The sequence below is a fragment of the Phocoena sinus genome, chromosome 2 (assembly GCF_008692025.1).
Source record: "Phocoena sinus isolate mPhoSin1 chromosome 2, mPhoSin1.pri, whole genome shotgun sequence".
NCBI lineage: Eukaryota > Metazoa > Chordata > Mammalia > Artiodactyla > Phocoenidae > Phocoena > Phocoena sinus.
The window spans coordinates 16,226,473-16,250,308 of NC_045764.1; the positions used below are offsets into that span (position 1 = coordinate 16,226,473).

General features: G+C 34.9%; 1 protein-coding gene across 3 annotated transcripts in view; it reads right to left on the reverse strand.

The window, feature by feature from the left end:
• ARL5B (ADP ribosylation factor like GTPase 5B) overlaps nucleotides 1-23,836 on the reverse strand; it is a 33,541-nt gene that overhangs the window by 3,135 nt on the left and 6,570 nt on the right. The window contains exons 2-6 of one of the 3 annotated variants that reach the window (XR_004348645.1): nucleotides 18,053-18,113; nucleotides 16,321-16,468; nucleotides 13,326-13,409; nucleotides 11,607-11,758; nucleotides 1,802-8,212 (exon numbers count right to left, since the gene is read on the reverse strand). Coding sequence is in view for 2 of the 3 variants with exons in the window: in XM_032624074.1 (XP_032479965.1) it covers nucleotides 8,164-8,212; nucleotides 11,607-11,758; nucleotides 13,326-13,409; nucleotides 16,321-16,468; nucleotides 18,053-18,113 (494 nt within the window). In the remaining variant the exon portion in view is untranslated. Of the gene's footprint in view, nucleotides 1-1,752; nucleotides 8,213-11,606; nucleotides 11,759-13,325; nucleotides 13,410-16,320; nucleotides 16,469-18,052; nucleotides 18,114-23,836 lie in introns of those variants that run through there. The other 2 variants (XM_032624074.1, XM_032624075.1) reach the window with 2 other exon arrangements.

A 23,836-nucleotide genomic window follows, 5' to 3' on the forward strand; every position in this document is an offset into this window, starting at 1 on the left:
AATTAGAATGTCTAAAATCAAAGAGTGACCAGATCAAATGTTGGTAAAAATGTAGAGCAACTCGGACCCTTATGCACCAACAGTGGGAAATGTGAAATAGTACACTTTGAAAAAGTTTGCCAGTTTCCTAAAAAGTTCAATGTACACTTACCATATGTCCCAGCCATTCCACTACTAATTTTCTTAGTTTACCCAAGAAAAGTGAAAGTAAATGTTTATACAAAGACACATGTAAAACATTCTAGCAATCCAGCCTCTTCATTTGTAATAGCTAGAAACTGGAAACCACCCAAATGTGCACTAACAGGGAGTACATAAACAAATTGTGATACATCTATACAATGGAATACTACTCAGAAATAAAAAGGAATGAACCATTGATACAATGAAATGAATAAATCTCAAAATAATTGTGCTGAGAGATTATATACAATTCTATGAAAGCAACAGAAAGCAACTCAATGGTTATCTGGAGGTTGATAGTGGAATTGAAGGGAGGGATTACAAAGGGCACTAGGAAAATTGGCATGATGGATATGTTTACTATCTTGATTGTGGTGATTGTTTCACAGGTGTATACACACCAAAGCTTTTCAGTTTGTTCACTTTAGGAATTCCCTGGCGGTGCAATGGTTAGGACTACAAGCTTCCACTGCAGAGGGCACGGGTTCAATCCTTGGTCGGGGAACTAAGATCCCACATGCCGTGTGGCTCAGCCAAAAAAAAAAAATTGTACACTTTAAACATGTACAGTTTAATATGTGTTAGCTACATCGACATAAAGCTGTTAAAAAACAGGCAGGATGAAACCTTATTTGGGTATGTTTCTCAGAAGAAATCGGAATGTTCAGCCACTGAAGTCCTAGAGCATAGCATAACTCGTAAGTTGAAGTACCTTAAATTCCTAAACTTCCATACAAAATTTGAACTTTGTACATATGTGTAATTCTCCAACGTAGGTATCATTCATCACATTCTCAAAGAGGTTTTTGAAAAAAGGAGTTAAAAATCACTACTTTAGAGGAATCTATACAAAGAATATAATGAAAATTGCTTATCCCACACAAATTAGAGTACCTCTCAACTTTTTAAACAAGAGCACAACTTAAGTACAATGTGTAGATTATCCCAATTACCTGTCAATGGAGTACATACTCCATTGTGTTTTTTTCCAACACCACCAAGCAATTCTCCACTTCTCAGCAGACACTGATTTGATGTCCTATAATGTAACTCAATTCTGACACTATTTACTTGGATATAGCATCAGATCCCACAGCTTACAGGCTGTACCAAAAACCTTCAACACCCACTCCCCCTCACATGCTAATCCAGAGTTCAGATTGCTACCTGTGCTTCCAACCGAACATAGGGGCTACTCTTCATTGCAATGCACGGACTTCTCATTGTGGTGGCTTCTCTTGTTGAGGAGCACGGGCTCTAGGCACACGGGCTTCAGTAGTTGCAGCTCATGGGCTCAGTAGTTGTGGCTCGCGGGCTCTAGAGCACAGGCTCAGTAGTGGTGGCGCATGGGCTTAGTTGCTCTGCGGCATGTGGCTCTTCCCAGACCAGGGCTCGAACCCATGTCCCCTGCACTGGCAGGCGGATTCTTAATCACTGCACCATCATGGAAGTCCCATCTCATTCTTAATCATAAAAATTCCTCTCTTTGTTTGCCTAGGTGAGTTTCTATCACTTGCAGCAAGATTGTTAAAACAAATTTTATCTTAAAAAAAAAAAACACGGTTCACGTCATATTGGAAAAGTAATTATTTATTATGACAAAAATAAAACTGTTGACTGAAAACAAATGAATGTTACACTGTATTGCACCATGACTGCAAATGAGCCAAAACCTGTCTAAAAGATGAACATTCCAGAGCAAACAGCATCCTTTCACTTGGGTAAGTAGGCATGCAAGCAACTCATTACAGCATAATTGCAGAAATAAAAAATTATGAGTACCAGTAACCTAAACTTAACATATAGAAGCATTTTATGACAGTAATAAAGTTATTAAAAATTTAAAACATGTCTTTTCAACAACCCACCATTAGAAGAACGTGCTTTGAACCACTTTCAAAAAGTGATGATGTGAATGCATTAATTTGTTTGTTCTTTTAATTTTATTAATGCTTATATATTGAACCAACAGCACACATCTCAGTTGTTTGGTTGGGTTTAAGAAGCACAGTTTGTGGCTCTGAAAGACATTTTTTTCCTCTGTACAATACCAGGGGGCCCCCAGAGAGATCCAATTCGTAATTTGGGGCTTATTAACACCATCTTCATTTGACCAAGCTGATTAGCTAAGATACTGTTACAGTGTTTGCAGAAAGCCTGAAGCTTGATGGATAACAATAATTTGTATTTAAACCTTAAGAAATGAACATAAATATAAATAGACACTTTAATGTAGTTTTACATTCTGAGGCAAGAAGTATATAGGGCCTGCTGTTTCCTCTTTAATGCTCTAAAGCACCAATTTATGTTAAGATGCCAATGTGTAATTATAATCATTATATTCTGATAGAACAATCGCAAGAGCAAGGCTGTAACTGCTTTTAGTTTTAGTTTTTGTTTTTTTAACCATGCTCTGTACAATAGATGAATAGGGTAAAATTTATAACTATTACATAATTGGAAATATCATAACCGTCATTTTATTTCACACTTTTAATGAAATAGCAGCTCAACTTTTTTAAAAAGTCAAAATGAAAAGTTTTCATAACTACACTGAACAGTTTACTCCAAGAGAACAAAACAGGGGTTGTAGAATCCCTGCATTTCCTGAAGGAAAATGTAAGAAGATTAAAATGATTATAGTCTCTTCTGAAAAGGGCTAAAATATGCAAATAAATTATAAACATAACCAACACCAACTGATAGCCATTTGATATCTTACCAACACTGATGGAAATATATTCACAGTATAATAAAATCAATCAAATTTTAGAGTTTTTCCTTTCCCTTACTTGATTTTAATTAAACTGATTAAATATTGACTATGCACTTACCCATGTGCTTTAATGAAGACAGTATGTGGATTTGCTACACCATGTTAGCCCTGCGAGTGGTAAACAAGAGTAAAAGAAAACAAAATCTCCAAGGAATGCTATCTCTTAGTTGTGAATTTTGCATATTTCAAATACAGTTTGGGTGAAGGGGATTTTTATGGGATTGTGCAACATCCCACAGACTGGAGCAAAGCACCTTATGTATGGACTGAAAAATGAGGTAATTTTTTAATTAAAATTTTACAAGTTTGTGCAAGAGAACATTTCCATTCTTCTAGAATTTTGTTTTCTATTCCAAAAGATATGCACAGCACATTTTATTATTTCTCCATTTCTAGGGAAGAAGGTAGATTACTGGTTTATAAAAATGCAAAAGGTGCCACTCTCTGACTACGCTCCCAAATTCTAGAAACCTGATCAGTCTTCAGTCCTTTGGTCACATTAAAAATAATATAGGCCATCCAGTTTTATAGTAAAAGACCGAATTTTCTAGTAATTTTAAGTCCTTGAATGGGGGCAATTCAGTGTTTTCATTCAAATTTTCTATTGGAGATTTTTTATCTCATTAATCTTTACTGTCAAGTTCTTTGACTTTTGTTTCTAGGTATGCCTCTAAATCTCCAATTAACATTTCCCAAACATTTCACTAGACCTTATACATTTAAAGCTGATTTTAGGTCTGTGGAACACAATATTTTTTCTACTTTAAATTTAAAACAAAGTAGCTGAAAAAAGATTATTTTTATTGGCCTTCTCTATTTAGCTCTGGTTACCTGAAACTCTTAAAAAATACTTTTTGGGAAACTGCCTTTTAGATTTCAGTCTTCACAATAATGCTAAATGAATAAGGATGAGACATTACTGAAAAAAACTAACCTTGAATATAAAGTACTTCCAGATTTATACAGACATTTGTAAAATATTGACATCCTCACTGCACTATCCTTTTCACTACTGGAAAGTCAAACAGAACTGGAGCTTGGGGCAGCCTCTAAAGCCAATAAACTCTGAACAAACTAACCACTTGCATCCAGTTAGTAAAAGCCAGGAAAACAAGCAAGATATTTTCTAGAAGAGAGTATTTCCAATATACACTGGTGTTTTATAAGTAGATTAAATATCATCTTCTTAGCAATATGGCTTATTTTCTTATTTGCATTGTCATTAACTATTAGCTCAATTTAAGTGGAGTAGCACTTACTAGTTGATGCTTTGTTTTCTTATTTGTATTCATATACTAAATGAAATGATAATGAGGTGGGAATCAAATAATAGATAAAAATAAACGTAATTTCATATTACATGTCTTTCCCTCATTTGGTTTGGTTTTTTTTGTTTTTTGTGTTTGTTTTTTAGTTTTTAGTAGTAGTGTATAAAGGTTCAGGATTTTAAAGCCAAAAGATGTTTTGGTGCTCTAGTTTAAGTTCCTCAGTATGGGAAAAATAGTAGGAAGGCCATGAACGATAGTAATTGTCTAAGGTAAAACAGGTCACGGCCAAATTAAGATTCAAACCTACTTCTTTAGATAGCCAGCACAATATTCTACTGGATACAAGTCATCATGCTGTATCTTGAAGTGACTTTATCCTGACAAAATATAAAAGATCCTTTAGAAGGGAACTAGATATGAAATGTTTTGGATCCAAAGCCATAGATGAAAAGCTAGGCTCATTAAGTTGGTCTTCAAAGATAAATGTCAATGGAATTCATCTATTCTAGGTATAATACCAGTACATTTTTTCTACTGGTATTGTTTTACATAGTTAAGAATTTAAATGAGTGCTAGTCAGAGACAATTCCATTTATAATTTGTCCTAGGATACTACATCAAAAATATTTTTTTAAAAATAAAGCTTTTATTGTTTTAAAATTTTCTTTGCCTTGTGACTCCCCATAACTCTTCAGAGAATAATGTTTACAGCACTGCCTATATCACTCACTGTTTCCATAGGAAAATAATTATTTTCTCTTTATGCTATAGGTAATGAAAGTTAATTTATACTTAATCAAAATGACTACAGCTACAGAAGTAGCATCCATTTCAAAAATGATTTTTAACAATGAAATTTCAATTTATTATCATTCCTCTAATGAATATAGAATAAAATTATACCTTTAAGCTACTACCAAAGAACCTAAAAGCAAAACTTTGTGTTTAATCGTGTTATTCAATAGATTATAGATATATTATTTCAAATTTTAAGGAATTAAATTAACTAACAATACAAAATATGCAGTATGTTCCCATATAAAAGGGCTTATTAATTCTAAAAGAGTTCTCAGATGGGCTTCAATAAGAAAGATGGTTAAATATGAAGAATGCAACACGTTCAAAATTAAGAAAAATGCCTTGAACTTACAAGGGTAGCAGTTACATTTTAGTTATAACAAAAGGTTTGTTAAAATTTAGTTTCTTTATCTTCAAATTAAAAACAAAATGTAGAATAATCTCCTGAAAGTAACACGGGTGGATCCCCTGCTTTCCACCACTTAGAAACTTCCGCTAGGCAATTGAGGGATTGATTAGGGAGGGTGAAAGCTGAACTATTTCATTGTTAAATTAATTACCTGCTAATATGACTTCTAAAGAACAGGTATAATACAAAATTGAGAACTTATATCAAAATATGAATAAAGGCACTAATCACAAATTTACATTTTTCATCAGACAATATCTTATAGCTGGTTGATTTTCAATAAATGTCAGAATCAATGCTTTAGTGTTAGATATGTGCTTGAGTCAAAACATTCTCTTGGAGTAAAGGGTAATCAGTTTTCATATTACTGTAAGAGGAAATATCTAATGAGAACCTATAAAATACTTTTTAAAAGTCTTACATGAATTTCCTAATTGAACTTTTCCCAATCGTTGGCACAAAACCTAGTTGGATGTTGATTTCCTCTTCAACACACAGCTAACATAAATTATTTCTAATCCAAAAACAACAAACTGTTTTTCAAAAAGGATTTAGAAAATAAAATAAATTGTATTTTAAAAATCAAATTGAAAACTTGAGTTTATACTAGTAGTTTGACAAAATACAATCGACTATTAACACTTTCAATATAATGCTGATGCGGTAATATAAAAAAATAACCATATAATTTGACAGAAGAAAATGGAGCCAGCCAATCTTATTAGATACAAGAAAGATTTCATAATAACAACGAATACAGGAATATTAAATATGATTTTTCTCAGGACAGAATTCAGAGAATTATCCTCAGTATTCATGGCTAAACTATACAACCAAGATAGAAATTCTGGCAAAGTGTACTATCAGAATTTCTCCTGCCCCACCACCACATACACAACACAAAGCATCCATATTGATTCATGTCTGCTTTTCTCTCATGTTCTTGATTATGCATTGTATTAAAAACAAAATTTATCCTCTACCTGGTATAGAATCACTAAGAAAAAGGTTCAGAACAAGTTTAATGAACAACTGCTTCCCAAAGCCCAGAAAGCTTTCCTCTGGTCATTTCCAGTTCCAGGGTGTGCTACCACTAAACAGAAATCAGAAAAATGCTACCACATTCAACTACATTAATTAGGCTAAATAGAATAAATCAAGTATAACTGAAAACAGCAAAATTTAAACCAACTTACGATAAAAAATATTAAAGTATCACTTTTGAACAGGTACTGATGTTCTTATGAACACTGAATCCTATTTTTGACCCAGATGAAAGAAAAATACTGCAAAAATAAAGTATTATTCTCTATGTGTGTTTTATCCCTTTCATAATAGCAAAATCACACATTTGAAATAAAGAGGATCAAAATTACAATACCTGTCCTCCCTCTTAAGGTATGCACTATTTAGATTATTGTTCATATTAGACGACTGCCTTGAAAATGTTTTAATGCTATCCAATAAGTATACTTTTGCTAGATTATGAGTTTTTAACTATTTAAAAAATTTTTAAGTTGTTAGTGTATTAAACTTGAGTCTCATAGTAATATTCTAAAACATGATTAAATTCAGCAGTTTCCTATTATCCAGCAAAAGATCTTAGAACATGAGGCATAATTATACAAATGTCAGTTGTTTCAAGCCTATTACACTACAACCTCTAACAAATTCAAGGAAAGCCATATGGTTTTTTAAGTAATATACTGCTGGTGATAGAAATGCTGTAATAGACACGATTTCAAATTCTAAGAAATAAAATGAACTGTTTGCATTCCTGCTTTAGCTATTGCCCCAAGCAGATGCGGTGCCCCTTGCAAATGGAATAGTTGAAATTTTTGCTGATAATAAAGTTGTTTGTAATTGATAGTAAAATATATTCCAAGTGTCTTGGTTTAATTTTAGTGCTGGTATGCTTTAGTAACTTCCAATTGTTATATATGCATTGAATAATGTGACATTCTTAAAAATACCAGATTTATTCAAAATATTTACTGTCAAAGTTGGGCTTTGAAATAAATATTTTATTTTGATTCATTTTTAACCAAAACGAATCCTGTGCTGCAGGAAGAAAAGTGAACTTAATGCTTTTAGATAAATAGCCTACTTAATTTCCATGCTAACAGAAACTTAAAATTATTCCATGACTTGCAATAATGTGGGGGAAATTAACTCATTTAAAGGCAGTTCTCGTGATGTTTCATCCTCCCCCTTAAATATATATCTTCTAGGCATATTTCTTTCTCATTTACAATAAGTTCCGCCCAAAAGATAAGTAGTTTACAGAGGGAGCAAATATTTAGTGCTGGGTAAGTTTGCAAACAGTACCTGATAATTTCCACTACTGCTCTGCCAAGCCATTGGTGGGGTGAGGGGGCAGTCAAGAAATGAAAGGAACTGGTCATTAAAGTTATTACAATACTTCAGAAAACATTAAACATATGATAAACATTTCTTACAAGGCAGTCGTTGAATAATTAGAATAAGCAGTCAGAAGAATTCTGTTGCTGAAAACAGTTACACATTATGTTCATCCAACTGAAGATTAGTGCATTAAAAAAAAAAAGTTAAGAAAAAATCTTTTATGTTCCAGTTCAGCTGCACTTGATTCAAGTGTTGCTCATAGAGGTTTGTGTTGTTATAAATTAAACATGCTGCTGCCTTAGCAGCCAAAGGTACTAGGAAAAATGTTCATGTCACAGAATAAATAGTCTCTTTCGAGCAAAAAGTTATCTCACACCAATCCGGGAGGTCATCCACTCTAGACCTTGGCATAACCTGAAACAAAAGACAAAAGTATTTTCAAAATGAAAAACTTTATACTTAAAAATTGAAAGTATACTTATTTTTAAGTCTTAATGCAAAAGTCGGTACTACAATAATTATTCATACATTTAACTGCCAACATTCAGGTAACACTACAATAAGTAGACTTTCTAAGTGTAAGATTATCTAAACAAAATGATACTAATCAGTTGAGAATTGTGGGAAACTGCTTTAGTCTCATCTTGAAGATACAGCTTTGGGGGTTTTGCCATTAAGACTATAACTATCCCACCCCCACCTTAAGATTAACTAAACTGGGGGCGCGGGGTTCGGGGGTTTCTGCTCCCACTGGTGAGGTGTGCCTAGAATGGTGGATGTCGCACTGCGTGCTTGGTGGCTTGGTGAATGGATGCGGGAGAAAATGGTGGCCACGTGGCTGAATGACCAGCCGGAGGTCTCCCACGCTGCAGCCACCTTGCCCAGATCAGGCCTCTGCTGATCCTGATGTGATGCCGCCTCCCTGTTCCTCCTCCTTGGAAACTTGTGCAAAGAGCTACAGCCATTCCATGGCCAGAAGATGGAGGCACCAAGATTTGGACGCAGTATACATTTTTACACTGACACTTCTCTGTCTGGCCTGATTCCCCTTCTTTTTTTTTTTGCGGTATATGGGCCTCTCACTGTTGCGGCCTCTCCCGTTGCAGAGCACAGGCTCCGGACGCGCAGGCTCAGCGGCCACGGCTCACGGGCCTAAATGCTCCACTGCATGTGGGATCTTCCTGGACCGGGGCACGAACTTGTGTCCCCTGCATCGGCAGGCAGACTCTCAACCACTGCGCCACCAGGGAAGCCCCTCCCCTTTTTAAAAAATTTACTGAAGTATAGTTGATTTACAATGTTGTGTTACTTTCTTCTGTACAGCAAAGTGACCCAGATATATACATATATATAAATTTTTTCATATCCTTTTCCACCATGGTCTGTCACAGAATATTGAATATATAATAGTTCCCTGTGCTGTATACAGTAGGACCTTGTCGTTTATCCATCCTATATATATCCATCCTATATATATTAGTTTGCCTCTGCTAACCCCAAACTCTCATTCCCTCCCTCCCCCTACCTTGGCAGCCACAAGTCTGTTCTCTATATCTGTGAGTCTATTTTTGTTTTGTAGATATGTTGATTTGTATTGTATTTTAGATTCCACATATTAGTGATATCATATGATATTTGTCTTTCTCTGTCTGACTTACTTCTCTTAGTATGATAATCTCTAGGTCCATCCATGTTGCTACAAAGGGCATTATTTCATTATTTTTAATGGCTGAGTACTATTCCATTCTTTAAAATGGCTGAGTACTATGTACCACATCTTTTTGTCCATGCATCTGTCGATGGACATTTAGGTTGTTTCCATGTCTTGGCTATTGTAATGTTTCCCTTTTTTGAACCATCAGACTGTGAATTCATCAGACTGTGAATACAGATGATATCTTATTCATTTTGATGATCCCAGAACCCAGAGCTAGCACTGAGTATTTATGTTGAATTGGTTCAGCCACTATGGAGAACAGTATGGAGGTTCCTTAAAAAACTACAAATAGAATTACCATATGACCCAGCAATCCCACTACTGGGCATATACCCTGAGAAAACCAAAATTCAAAAAGAGTCATGTACCAAAATGTTCATTGCAGCTCTATTTACAATAGCCCGGAGATGGAAACAACCTAAGTGCCCATCATCGGATGAATGGATAAAGAAGATGTGGCATATATACACAATGGAATATTACTCAGCCTTAAAAAGAAACGAAATTGAGCTATTTGTAATGAGATGGATAGACCTAGAGTCTGTCATACAGAGTGAAGTAAGTCAGAAAGAAAAAGACAAATACCATATGCTAACACATATATATGGAATTTAAGAAAAAAAAAATGTCATGAAGAACCTAGGGGTAAGACAGGAATAAAGACGCAGACCTACTGGAGAACGGACTTGAGGATATGGGGAGGGGGAAGGGTGAGCTTTGACAGGGCGAGAGAGAGTCATGGACATATACACACTAACAAATGTAGTAAGGTGGATAGCTAGTGGGAAGCAGCCGCATGGCACAGGGATATTAGCTCGGTGCTTTGTGACAGCCTGGAGGGGTGGGATAGGGAGAGTGGGAGGGAGGGAGACGCAAGAGGGAAGACATATGGGAACATATGTATATGTATAACTGATTCACTTTGTTATGAAGCAGAAACTAACACACCATTGTAAAGCAATTATACCCCAATAAAGATGTTAAAAATAAATAAATAAATAAATAAAATGCATAACTAATATAAAAAAATATTTATTAATAAATAAATGCTTATTTATGAAAAAAAAAGATTAACTAAACTGAAACCACTATAGAAAGACGGCAGGAATTTCACCCTACTCTCCTAAATGCTAAAGAATGGAGTGCTTATGGCCTAGTCTTAAAAGTACAGATCAAAAAACTCAACATACAGCTATTATATTACAAGCTATTTCTAGTATGAGAAATAATGAGAAGGTCAGTTTGATTTGAAGATAAATAAGTTCCTAGAGGGCTTCCCTGGTGGCGCAGTGGTTGAGAGTCCGCCTGCCAGTGCAGGGGACACGGGTTCGTGCCCCGGTCTGGAAAGATCCCACATGCCGCAGAGCAGCTGGGCCCGTGAGCCATGGCCACTGGGCCTGCGCGTCCGGAGCCTGTGCTCCGCAACGGGAGAGGCCACAACAGTGAGAGGCACGTGTACCGTAAAAAAAAAAAAAAAAAAAAAGTTCCTAGAAATAAACTGGGTAAACCATATATAACACACTGGGTTCTCCTTGGCCTACTATGTCCAAACTCAAATTCTTAGGAAAGGAGGAATACATTAGAATGGCGTTTATCTTAAATGTTTGTTGTTTAGAAGCATGCCTCCAAAAATGACTTCTGATATATAAAGAAGATGCACTCTTGTGGAAAGCTGGGAGTTTAGGCTTAATTAAGCTCTTGCAGAAAACGTGAAATTTTTTTGAAGCTTCCTCTTTCATTCAGGTGACATTACAGTTTTTTCCCAGTTAGTGAATGATAAAAGCAAGAAATGAACAACTGAAAATCTAGACTGTGAAAACTTAATTCAAAAGTTTGTTCTTGCCCTTTTTTGGTGAAACATTCCATTTACACGAAACGTTACAAAAAATTTGTCAGTAACTTTGTTAAATTGTAATTTAACAATAGTAATTGACTAAAATTATTCCAACCTTGTAAGCCTGAGACACAATATAAAAACTATCTTTAAAAACAAAAATGGAACAGGATTAAAAGAAGAAAGAAAGTTGGCCGAAAAAAGTTGCAAGAAATTTGAAAGAAGTCATACCTCCGCTCACACGGATGAGTACTTACCCTTCTCCTGTTAAAGCACAGCAGGACTGAATGTGCCATGGATGATCCTTAATTGAACTGAGGGTGAGGTATTTAGAGATTTCAGCTGCTGTCATACACCCTTTCATATCCTGTTTATTGGCGAAGATAAGGACTGCAGCTTTCCGTAAATCCTGCAATCAACATGAAATATTTCTAATATGTGAAATATCATAATTCAAATTAAAGTAATGAAGCAGGAGGATAAAATATGCCCTACTGAACAATTATAATGAAATCTTTCTACTTTAAAATAATCAGGCACTACTATGTAATATAAAAATTTTGTTGAAATAAAAATAAATGACCTCAAATAACCATGATTTAATGATTTACTCTAACAAAGACAGATTAATATAAACTAGATATTAAAAATTATTTTTCTACTATTGGGCCAAATGGGTCAAACTAAAAGTAAAATAAACCTGAATCTGAAATAATGACTTAAAACTATACGAGCAATATTCTAATAGGCAAGTATAGTATACACTGCCAAATACTACAGAATTTCTCCAAAATTTAAAGGAGAGTACTGAAGGTAAGGGCTGAGCAATACTTACTACTTAAAGTCTTTGTACAACCTAAGCTCAGTGATTAATGTTCACTGCAGAATTGTTTATATTATCAAAACATTAGAAGTAACTTAAATGTTCATTAATAGAAGAACAGATCAAGTGTGGTATCTTCTTACAGTGAAATACTATGTAGTTGTTAAAAGGAATGAACTAGGGCTTCCCTGGTGGTGCAGTGGTTGAGAGTCCGCCTGCCGATGCAGGGGACACGGGTTCGTGCCCCGGTCCAGGAGGATCCCACGTGCCGCGGAGCGGCTGGGCCCGTGAGCCATGGCCGCTGAGCCTGCGTGCCCGGAGCCTGTGCTCCACAGCGGGGGAGGCCACAACAGTGAGAGGCCCACATATCGCAAAAAAAAAAAAAAAAAAAAAAAAAAAAAAAAAGGAATGAACTAAAGTTGTACATACTACCATGGATAAATCACAGTGTTGTGCAAAAACCCTCCAAAACCAAGTTACAAAAAGATTACACATACACACACACACACACACAGACACAATACCATCATATAAAGTTTTATGAACATGAAATATAATATTCTGTAGAACTGACAAGTACATAAAAATGTAGCAAAAAGATCAAGCTACGCACAGGAATAATAATCACTACTTTTAGGATGGTGGAATTCTTTTAGGATTCTCTGAGAAGCAAGGGAAGGAAATCAGATTGAAGAGGTCTCATAAGATAATTAATATCTTATATTGACTAGTGGGTGCATGAATGTGTTTTATTATCTAAGTCTTTCGTATATATGAACTATTTAGAATTAAGTGATCCCAAATTATTCACTAAAGAATTTTCAGTTATTATAAACTGTAGGGAGGAAAAAAACCTTAAATTTTCCTTTCTCTTGCCTCAATTTATCAGACTTTTAAAGGCATGACTAAGTAGTTTTAACTTAGAAAAATATTTTCAGTAATGGTATTAGTCTCCAAATTAATGTGTTCGGTTTTCTTAAGTTTGAAAAAAGTATTAAAAATTTTTGACCTCATGACTTTCATCAATTTGATATATAAAACTTTGTTAATGATGAAATAATCAACAGCAGAGGACATTAATCTTTGTGAAAAAGCTAAACCAGTGTACAGATACCTTACTCCATTTGTTTTACGTTTGCTTTTCAAAATTTACCTCGTGAGCCAACATTCTATATAATTCTTCTTTCGTAATAGCTAGTCGTTCCCTGTCAATGCTGTCAACCACAAGAATGATGAACTAGAAGACAAGTAAAAAGAAAGAAAATTAAATGGGATGTTGAAGTTTTCTGCGAAACTACTCTAAGTGCTAGAAGTACTTTCTATTATGACATCATCACTATAAAATGTCCACTGCTTTTTCATCATAGTTTATGTTATACTGAATCACATCAAGCAGTAAAATCCAAATGTTAATAAGAAAAATAACTCACAACTTCAACAAATAAGAACCATGCTGGTAAAGGTGATGTTTGAATATACAATACGCCCTAATATGTACTAAGATTTATTTTAAAATGCAGGTAAAAAAACTAATTTTTAAGAAGAAAGTTACAGTAATTTATTCTTTCACTAAAACTTAAAAGTACTCTGTAGTGGGCTTCCCTGGTGGTGCAGTGGTTGGGAGTCCCCCTGCCGATGCAGGGGACGCGGGTTCGTGCCCCGGTCCGGGAGGGTCCCACATGCCGCGGAGCGGCTCGGCCTGTGAGCCATGGCCGCTGGGCCTGCGCGTCCGGAGCCTGTGCTCCACAATGGGAGAGGCCACAACAGTGAGAGGCCCGCATACCGCAAAAAAAAAAAAAAAAAAGTACTCTGTGGTCATTCAAGCAAACAATAATTATTTAAGACAGTCTCCTGCCTACTAGAAAGAAGTTAATTTCAAAGAAAAAGAGACACATTTTTAAAACAACTAATGAATAAGACATTTTTACATAAAATATCAACAATAAAAAGGCAAGAAAAATGTGCTAAATAGAAATATATATATATACTTGGGTGTTAATAATACTCTAAAGAAGATGCAGGTGAAATTAAAGAAGAGCACAAAGAGAACAGGAGAAAGCTATTGGTAATGGTGTAAATGAAAAAAGGTGTGTTACACATTCAAAATAAAGCATCTTTGTGGGCTTCCCTGGTGGCACAGTGGTTGAGAGTCCGCCTGCCAATGCAGGGGACACGGGTTCGTGCCCCGGTCCAAGAAGATCCCACATGCCACGAAGCGGCTGGGCCCGTGAGCCATGGCTGCTGAGCCTGCGTGTCCGGGGCCTGTGCTCCACAACAGGAGAGACCACAACAGTGAGAGGCCCCGGTACCGCAAAAAAAAAAAAAAAAATCATCTTTGTTAAGAAAAATAAGAAGATACAATGAGAAAGGGCCCCTAAATTGAACATTTTATGCAGAAGAAAAAGTTAAGAAATGAGATTAAATGGTTTTGAGGGTTATAGAAGAGGAGTGAGTAAAATAAACAGACAGGAAGGGTAGAATCAGATTGTTCAAATGACTACAATTTGGGAAAGAGACAACTCGAGTAACCTGAATATAAACTAACAAGGGCTTAGAAAGAGATACAAGGAAAGAAAATAGAGGGGATAAATATAAGAAACATGGCAAAGTCAGAATAGACAGAATATGGGGAAGTAACTCTGTAAGTTAATGAGAGGAAGATGTCAGAAATTAGTCAACAATTGTAACTTGCTGTATTAAAAGGGAGACTTTTCAGCTTTTGGATGATGCCTCCATGCAAAGAATTTAAGAAGCGAGATAAGTAGGGTGAACAAAGTGGTCGGAGAAACACCACATAGATAAGATCCCTACCTGGAATCTAAGACTGCAAATGCTATGTGCCATGCTGGTGTGCTACATGAAAGGTCAAAGGATCTTTGTAGTAATTTTGATATTCTTGTAGAAATAGTTTATAAGAACATTTCATATAAATGGCATCACTAACAATGTATGTCTTTCTGGACCCATGTGAAATCTTCTAGAGTGTTGACAATTTCAAAAAACTACCATTTAGTAATGCTATCAATATACAGGGATCAGTTAGAACCAACTTTGACCTATTCACCAAAGATAACTGGTCTTTTCACACTTGGGGTTAATTCTGAGCTCTGAAAAAATAACAACAGCTATGCTAAAATGTTGTTCTTCCCTCACTCTCTAACACATTTTAGTTTCAGAATGTTATTTTACTGTAGAAATATATATTAAACTAACCTATAACCATAAATATTATCTTACCAACCTATCCTCCCCCGCAAATAGAAAAACAATTAAGTGCGGCCACAGCTGCTGCTTATCTATGATATGCCGTCTGGTTTGACCAGTCATACACTGCACTGGAACATATACACACATACACATAGGCTATTACAATGTAAATCTAGAGGAATGCATGTTTTTTTATTTTAAAAGGCAACTTATTCACCAAAAATTCCTTGCATCAACACTTCCACCTCCTCTGCAATCCCCCTCAAAAAAAACAACCTCAAATTTTAAGAGGTTTCATTATAGAAAAAGTAATTGGCTTGGTACCTCTTTGTAAAGAAAAATTATGAATGCAATTGTGCATTAGTATTCCTGAAGATAAACCTCTCTCAATAGCACTGCATGGTTTAAAAAAAAAAACTGAGAAGAAATAAAAACAGATATAGAAGATATTCCAGATTTGTTCCCCGGGTTGACTCCAATGATGAAAATAAGTGACAAAGAATGCTAGGGGGATGGCTTGCAAATCATTTGCTTTTTAACTATAATCTCACCAAAAATTTGAATGTGCAATTCATGTTATTTGAAAATCCTATATTAAATTATGCTTAAAATATTTTATTCCTCCTCTAACTAGGGCCTCTTATAAAGTTGGGAAAGGTTATATAATTTATCTTAGTGTCTGCTTTCTCCAACAATGGAGATATTATAGTATTGCCCTGAGGATGAATTGAGAGAGCCTGACAACAGTAAGCACTCCACTAATAATAGCTCCCATTACTCTTCAGACTTGCCTTTTTTCTTTTATTTGAAAACCTCAAATTCCTTACAAAAAACGATCTTATTAAAAGGGAACTGTCACTATGCCTTATGTACAGCCTATCTGTCTTCTGGGTTTACCCGTTAATTCTTTTCATTCAGATTCTGAAGTAACTTTAGTATACCTCTGTGTTTGAGTAATACGTGTTCCAGGATGATCGCAGTGACTCTTGACCACCAATATCCCACATAAGAAAATGAGTGTTCTTCACAACTATTTCTTCAACATTGCTTCCTATGGTTGGAGATGTATGAACCACTTCATTCATTAAGCTGTTAAAAGACAGACACCATAAAAGCTCTTTTGTAAATCTTGAGAACCTGAAGCAAGTTTTATCTCTGTATTTTTATACGAATCAACCTTCCTTACCTGCACCAATGATGGTAATCACTAGCAACAAAACTAGAACCTTGGAGAACATTTGTGCAGACAAATACCTAGACAAAGAACAACTCCTGAAGAAAGGCAGTTTTTTTGTTCTTTTAATGGAATAAACTACAGACTTGATCTGGACAGAAGGGAACTGTGTGGTGTGAGTTTGCATTTTCGTGGCCAAAATGCCAATAACCCCATGCCCTGTTATCGGTTAGAGCAGAACCAATCCCCCATCCTGAAAGAGCAAGTTTCCAGGGTACTGTGTCATCAACACTTGCAAAGTAGTAACCACTGAATAGTAGGCTATCATTTTAAAGACTGTCTATGTGAGAAAAGACACTTAGCTCAACCATAAAAATCAGTGCATGCCTATTAACGAAAACTACAGTCTATGGGCAAATGAAAAGTTATTTAGAACACTGATACTCATATCACATGTATTATCATACTCATTGGTTAAGCTACATTAATTAATTCAACAAATACCTATTTGCCTATAACATGTCAGTACTATGTTGGAAGAAGTCTGCAACTCTCCCTTGGGTTTAATATATGTATTTTTGAAGCTGTGTGCAAAATTATTTCAACAATGATGACAGGTTTCTGAAATGTTCATTTCTAATGTCCAAAGGCTGTGTCATATTAAATTACACAATGGCCAATGAATGAATGTTTTAAAGAAAAATGAGTAGTTATTCAACTCTGAAACAACAAGCCATAAGTTTGTGGCTTTTTAGCAGAGTAGCTGAAAAAAACATTAAGCACTGCTTAAGTGAAGTATTTCTGGAGAGCTGCCAGCTGATGTACTTAAGATGAGGTGGGAAGAGATAAGAAGCACACAATGGAGCACTGTATTTCATAACTATTTGTTAAATGCCTGGGACACAGATCCATTTCCACTGTTTAACAAGGGTCATTTCACTGGCACTGAAAGGATAACGGGAGGTTGTCTGACAAGTGGCTGCTAAAAAATTTCCTTAAAGTATTAATGTATTTCTCTGAAAGTCTCAAGCCTCTCCCTGTTGCAAGCTACCAAAGCAATATTTTCAGGGGCGATCTTCATTTCTTTTGATTTGACAAGTCTGGGTATGTTAAAGAATTCCAGAACTATTAGTCAGGAGAGTAGCAATAGCTTCCTAGATCGATATCAGTCTATTTTACATGGACTTCAGAGGGGGAAGAACTAAGCAAAATGTACTTTATTCCTTCCTTCCAGCACTAGAATGTGTGCTTCATTTATTTTTAGTTTAATATTAATTCTTTCTTTCAAGGCTGGAAAAAGATGAGTGTTTTTGACTGTAGCAAACATATGGCAGTTTACCTTACTCACTTTTTAATAAATTTTGTGTTTGGTAAAACACAAAACCATGTGTTTAAGTTTTCCCATTATATTATAATGGTGTCTCATTCTTATTAATGATACAAAATTAGCTCCAATAACAAAAATAATAAAAACTGTTTAAATAAACACCCATACTTACAATTGATAAAGAATGGTGGTTTTCCCTGCGTTATCCAGTCCCACTATAATTACTTTGTGTTCTACAAAAAGAAAGCAAACCATAAGCATTTAACACTGCTGCATACTTCAATTACATGCTTTCAACAATGATTATTAGTTAGCCCTCTAATGAGAATCATTCACTGGATATTTACTCCTGGAATAAGATACCAGAAATAAAGAGAACTTCATGATGTCAAGGCTACTTGCCTTAAGTGAGGCAATCTATTAGGACGTTCTCTATCCATCCCTTATAAAAGAATGAGGGAGATGGCTAAGAGGGAGGCACAAGAGAACTTTGTCACTTTTGCTGAATTTGGGGGGAAAAACCCAAATACTAAACTTGATGAGACATTATGACTTAAAATGTAAGTAAAAATAAGTGTTTTACACACCTGCTTGCCCTCTCTACCAATCACATTTGCTTTTTATCAAGTTGTTTTTACAGCCAGATGTTTTCCTACCTAAATGTACCAAGATTTTTTCTTTTCACTTTAAAATACAATTGAAAACATAAAGAGTTTTCCCTGTCAATAATAAGACACATAATTTCAACCAGTTTTCATTCCTTCCATTAATTTACAGATAAATAAGCAATTACTTAGTCTTCAAGGCTTTTTCAATCTGGGTTTTATAACTCTTTTGAGCAGATACTGTTTTCACTCTTTGTATACAACAAAAACCTCTTCAGTTCCCTCCTCTGGTGCCATCGGCTAAAAGTATCATTTCTTTCATAAGGATTTTTAAGGCCCATCTAATTATTCTGTTACTTGGTAGATATTTTGAAACATCCTTAGAACTCACAGGTCATCTTTTCTATATTTTAAACTATACAGAATATATTGAAGATTCCTTTTCCCCAGGACAGAATGCTTAAAAAGTTACTAGTGAAACTCAGCAGGGTATGCAAGGAAGTCACCATAAGAACCTCTGCACATAATCAACTGATTTGTAGTGTATCTGACACATTTCATACCAGATCCCTGCTGCTCTTGTTAACCTCTGATGAATATCAAAATTCTGATTATACATCTAATCAAATATCAGCTGATATTCCTAAAGTATCAATATTACATCAGTCAAAAAGAGGAGCCACAGTTCACAGACAAGTTCTTATATGACAAACCATCTTTCTATCTTCTCATGACCTGCATGCTATAGGCACTGTCTATATTAATGCAGGACAAATGACATGGTCCTCTGGAAGGGCTATTTTCACTATGGCAGGAGCTACTTTGTAAAAAAAAAAATAAAACTTGTTTGCTTATTATAACTCAGTATCATTCTCTCTTTCTGACTCTTTTGATTTGTATCCCCTAATTTCTAATGGAGCCAATCGAAGTGTTGCCCTGTTTCTGTCCCTTACAGTGTAAGAATGAGAGCACTCTTACCAGTGGAGGAACAAACATTCTAAATTTTGGTGACAGCTGGAAACTCCACCCACCCACGATCTGGAGACCACGTGGTCCCAGCGGCTTGAGAAGGAAGCCACTAGTATAAAGGTAATCTCAACCTGGGTGCAGATACTCCTGCTGGGAGGAGGGAATGGAAAGATAGTACCAAGTAGTACCATCATTGTTGAACTCAAGTGAACACCAGGGCCATTTTCAAACGTGCCTGCCCCTGGCTTCACATTTGTATTATAACGATGATCACAGTACTGAAGGCCTGTGATGGTAAAACTCATAAATAATACATCATTTTGAAAGATTGGTCCCCCGTTTAAACTAAGTCAGGAATGACAAACCCTGAATGTAGATAGAGTATGAATTTCATTAAAGTTTCAAATGTTTGATTAACTTAAGGTTTTTTAAGGTGACTTTTCCTCCTCATTGATAGGCAAGTCTAGGAATTAAGACAAAACACAAAATTTCAACTCTGTCTTATGATGAAGTATGGATATCTATCCTTCAGGTAAACTGAGACCTATCTTCTGATGTTAAAATTGAGTTTATATAAAAAAGTAACAGTAAAGGAACAGCTAAGTGCTTAAAAGCATGAAATAAACAGAAGTTTATTTTAAATCTTTTCTTTGAAAGCTGTCTTTAACATTATCTATACAATAAGAGTAAAGTCAAGTTCAAAGAGCATTTACTAAAAAACCAAGTACAAAATAAAAGCTATTTGTACTCTATGCACAACTGTAGTTCTTCCTTCTTTTTTCAAATGGCTCTGTTGTACTTAGCTGCTACTTGAGTATGTCAGTGACCAAAGACTTCATTCAGTTCACAAATGTTAGTAAAGTTTTTACCTCTTCAAGGAACAATGAGAAAAATATGGTAAGTGACACATATTCTCCTGTTATTGAAAATAAAATTAATGTTGCTTTAAATGTCCCCAAGTGGTGGTATCTAGATTAATCAAGTATAAAGTTTCTTGAAGGTATTATTGAATCACAGTGCTCTATCAAATGTTCACATCAATACATACCAAAAGCATAACTACGATCACACAGTAGTGCATATTACTTGATGTTAAAAGGGGGCCCTCATGCTTGAAAAACATGACACAGGGGTGCTTGTTCTGTACTGCTGTCTTTCTGGTTGGGCATAATCAACAGGCCATATACAAATCTTATCTTATGTACTGAAACACAAAAGATCAACTAAGCTATGTAACTGTCAGAGTGATTTCCTATAGAGTAGCTTTGATAAAAACAATTTCCTTTGCCTGTCATAATTAACTAAAGCAGATGTGGAAAGATGGTTTTATTATGTATCTATCTAATAGGTTAAAAAAAAAACTTTCAAAATATATCAGTTATGGTTCAAGTCAGTCTCAAATTAAGGTGAGAAAGGCTTTATGCCAAAGGTAAAATTGAATTGAATTGCTGCCACTGAGAAGAACATGAACCGTTTTAACATCATTTTTATTTACAGAGCAGGAAGCAGAGATTTCCATTTCACTAAAATTGACATTTCTAAAGTTATGAGGAGAAAATTATACAATTGTATACTTTTACAACTTCAACTGCTCCTCAATATGTATATCTAAGCCATATATTCTTAACTTCCAACTCTTCAAATTACTCTCCATGAAAACAAAATATTTAGTTGACAGACTGAAACAGTTATTTCTCAGTTAACCTTAAAGAGGGCAAACTATAACATGGATAATACTAAATTCTTTATTTAGAATGGACTTCACAAATGTAATTATAGAAAATTTATTTTTTCCCAATGTTTACCAATAGCATTATTAAAAAATATATGATGTTAGAGTAATAGGCTGACCATGCTTAGGGGTAGGAATGTGTGTGTTAGGGACGGGGTGTGTACAATTTAAGATGATTTGTGGATAGCTAAATAATTTGGGGTTAAGCATTACCATAAGAATCAGAGTTATAAGGAATCCAAATGTTATAAAAGTGTCTGCACACCACGAGATGGTCACTTTGGGCATCTTATTTCACGAGAAATCTCTTCCAGGAGACCAAGCTGCACCTCTCCTCATAACAAAGGTGTGAGAAGAGTATTTCCAGTGTTACTAATGATGCATCTTCAGAGCCCAACACAAAGCAAGTTTATTTACATCAAATGAAGGAAAAGGTCCCATCACAGAGCTTTTGTTTAATTTTGACCAAGTGTTTACACATAAGTTTCTCTATTGGCTTGGCTTTGGTGTTTATTCTCTTGGATTTCCTTAAAAGCCGGCTTTACTTTTCTTTTCTTTTCTTTTTTTTTTTTTAGGGAAGGCATAAAGACATGCCTTTACAGGATGAAGCTTCAAAGCAAATTAGTAAGCTCACTTGCTTGTAGACAAATACAGGTTAAATGGCTAACAAGAAAAATGATGAAAAAGGAACTTGAAAAAAAATAAGTAGAAGAAAAAAACAAGAAAAAAAAGTTTCTCCCTCTACCCAATTAAAAAAATTTTTTTTATAAACTCAGTTTGTAGTTTTAGTACAGATACCAAACAAATAGAATTTGTAGTTTTAGTACAGAATACCAAACAACGAAAACAGACTCACATGAGAAAAGCATTAGAGAAGCACTAAATATTGGCAGTGTTAATAAACTGTGAAATAATATGTTAACATTTATTTTATTATGTTAAAATTGGATATTGTTAAAATGTATGACAAAATGACTAACTTTTAATTTTGGGATATAAGATAGCCACCCAAATATCATGAAATAGGGATTGCTACCTTCTAGATACATAATACCTGCACTAAAATTGTTATATAATGAGGACAAGCCCTATGTGAACACAGAGTATGTAAACAACTATATAACTAAACAAATAAAAATGCCCTATGCCAAATCTGGTGACTTAAAATTTGAAATACTGCATTTACAGAAAATAAGTTTGCATTATTGCAATAGGTAGGTAGTAAAATGTCAGAGGATGTGATGTCACAACCTGAGACCTGAAGGCCTGGACAGCAACGAGGAGCAGTCTGCCTCTTGGAGAGAAAAGAAAGAAAAAGGAGAGCTATAAAAAACTCTGTCTTATATTATACTAATTATAGAATCATAAAATACCATAGCTTAGAAGAGACTGCAGAACGTGAGATCTACTCCTTCTCTCCCACTTCTTCATCAACAAATGTGTTACCTATATGGCAACTTTGAGGAACCCAGGTCTCCAAAAATGCACAAAACTACTGACCTGGGCCACCTTGCATATTTTACAGATCGAGAAATTACAGGCCTATGAAGTTAAAAAAAAAAAAAAAATCAACCCAAGATGCTATTTTCAGCAAAAATACACTTCAGGAATGAAGGGGAAAAAAGACATTTTCAGATAAAAGAAAACTAAGAGAATTCATTTACCTGCAAAACCACACTACAAAAATGGTAGAGTTCTTCAGCTTGAAAGGAAATTCACAAGACGGAAATTCAAAACATGAAAAATAGTAATGTGGGTAAATATAAGAGAAAATTTTACCCTCTCTTAAAACTTTAAAGAACATGTGATCGTCTATGGCAAAAATTATAACACTGTATTGTGCAGTTTATAACATATGTAGATACAATACAAATAACATGTAAGCTGTATGGTTATAAACGACAAGGAAGGAGAGTATGCAATTACATATACAGTTTCAAGGTTCTTACACTTTACAAGTGTTACATTATTAACTCTAAGTAGACTGCAAAAAGGTAAGAACGCATGTTGCGATCCCTAGAAGAACCATAAAAATAATGTGAAAAGGAATTGCTTAGAAAGTCAATAAATAAATTAAAAAAGAATTCTTAAAAAAATTAACAGTCAACCCAAAAGAAAGTGGGAAAGGAAGAATAGAGTAATAACAAAACAAACACAGATGGGACAAACAGAAAACAAATGGTAAAACAGTATACCTTAATATTTCACCATGCCATAAATCTAAGCACACTAATAAATTGGATAAACATTCCAATTAAAAGGGAGAGAATTTCACACTAGACAAAATAAACAAGATCCCAACATATGCTCTCTATAAGAGATGCACATAAAGATATAAAATATCTAAACAAAATTAACAACCACCTTAACCTAATAAACATTTATAGAACATTGCAGACAAATGCAGGATGCACATTCTTTTCAAGCACAAATGGTATATGCACCAAAACAGACCATTTAGATGAACTATAGAAAGTCTCAATAAATTTGGGGGGAAGAAAAAAAGTAAAGCTTACAGAGCATGTTTCTGACCACAATGGAATTAAATTTGGAACCAAAAATAATCTATCAAGAAAAACAAGTATGTGGAAACTATAACAACACTCATAAATAAGCCATAGTTCAAAGAAGAAATTAAAAAGAAAAAATT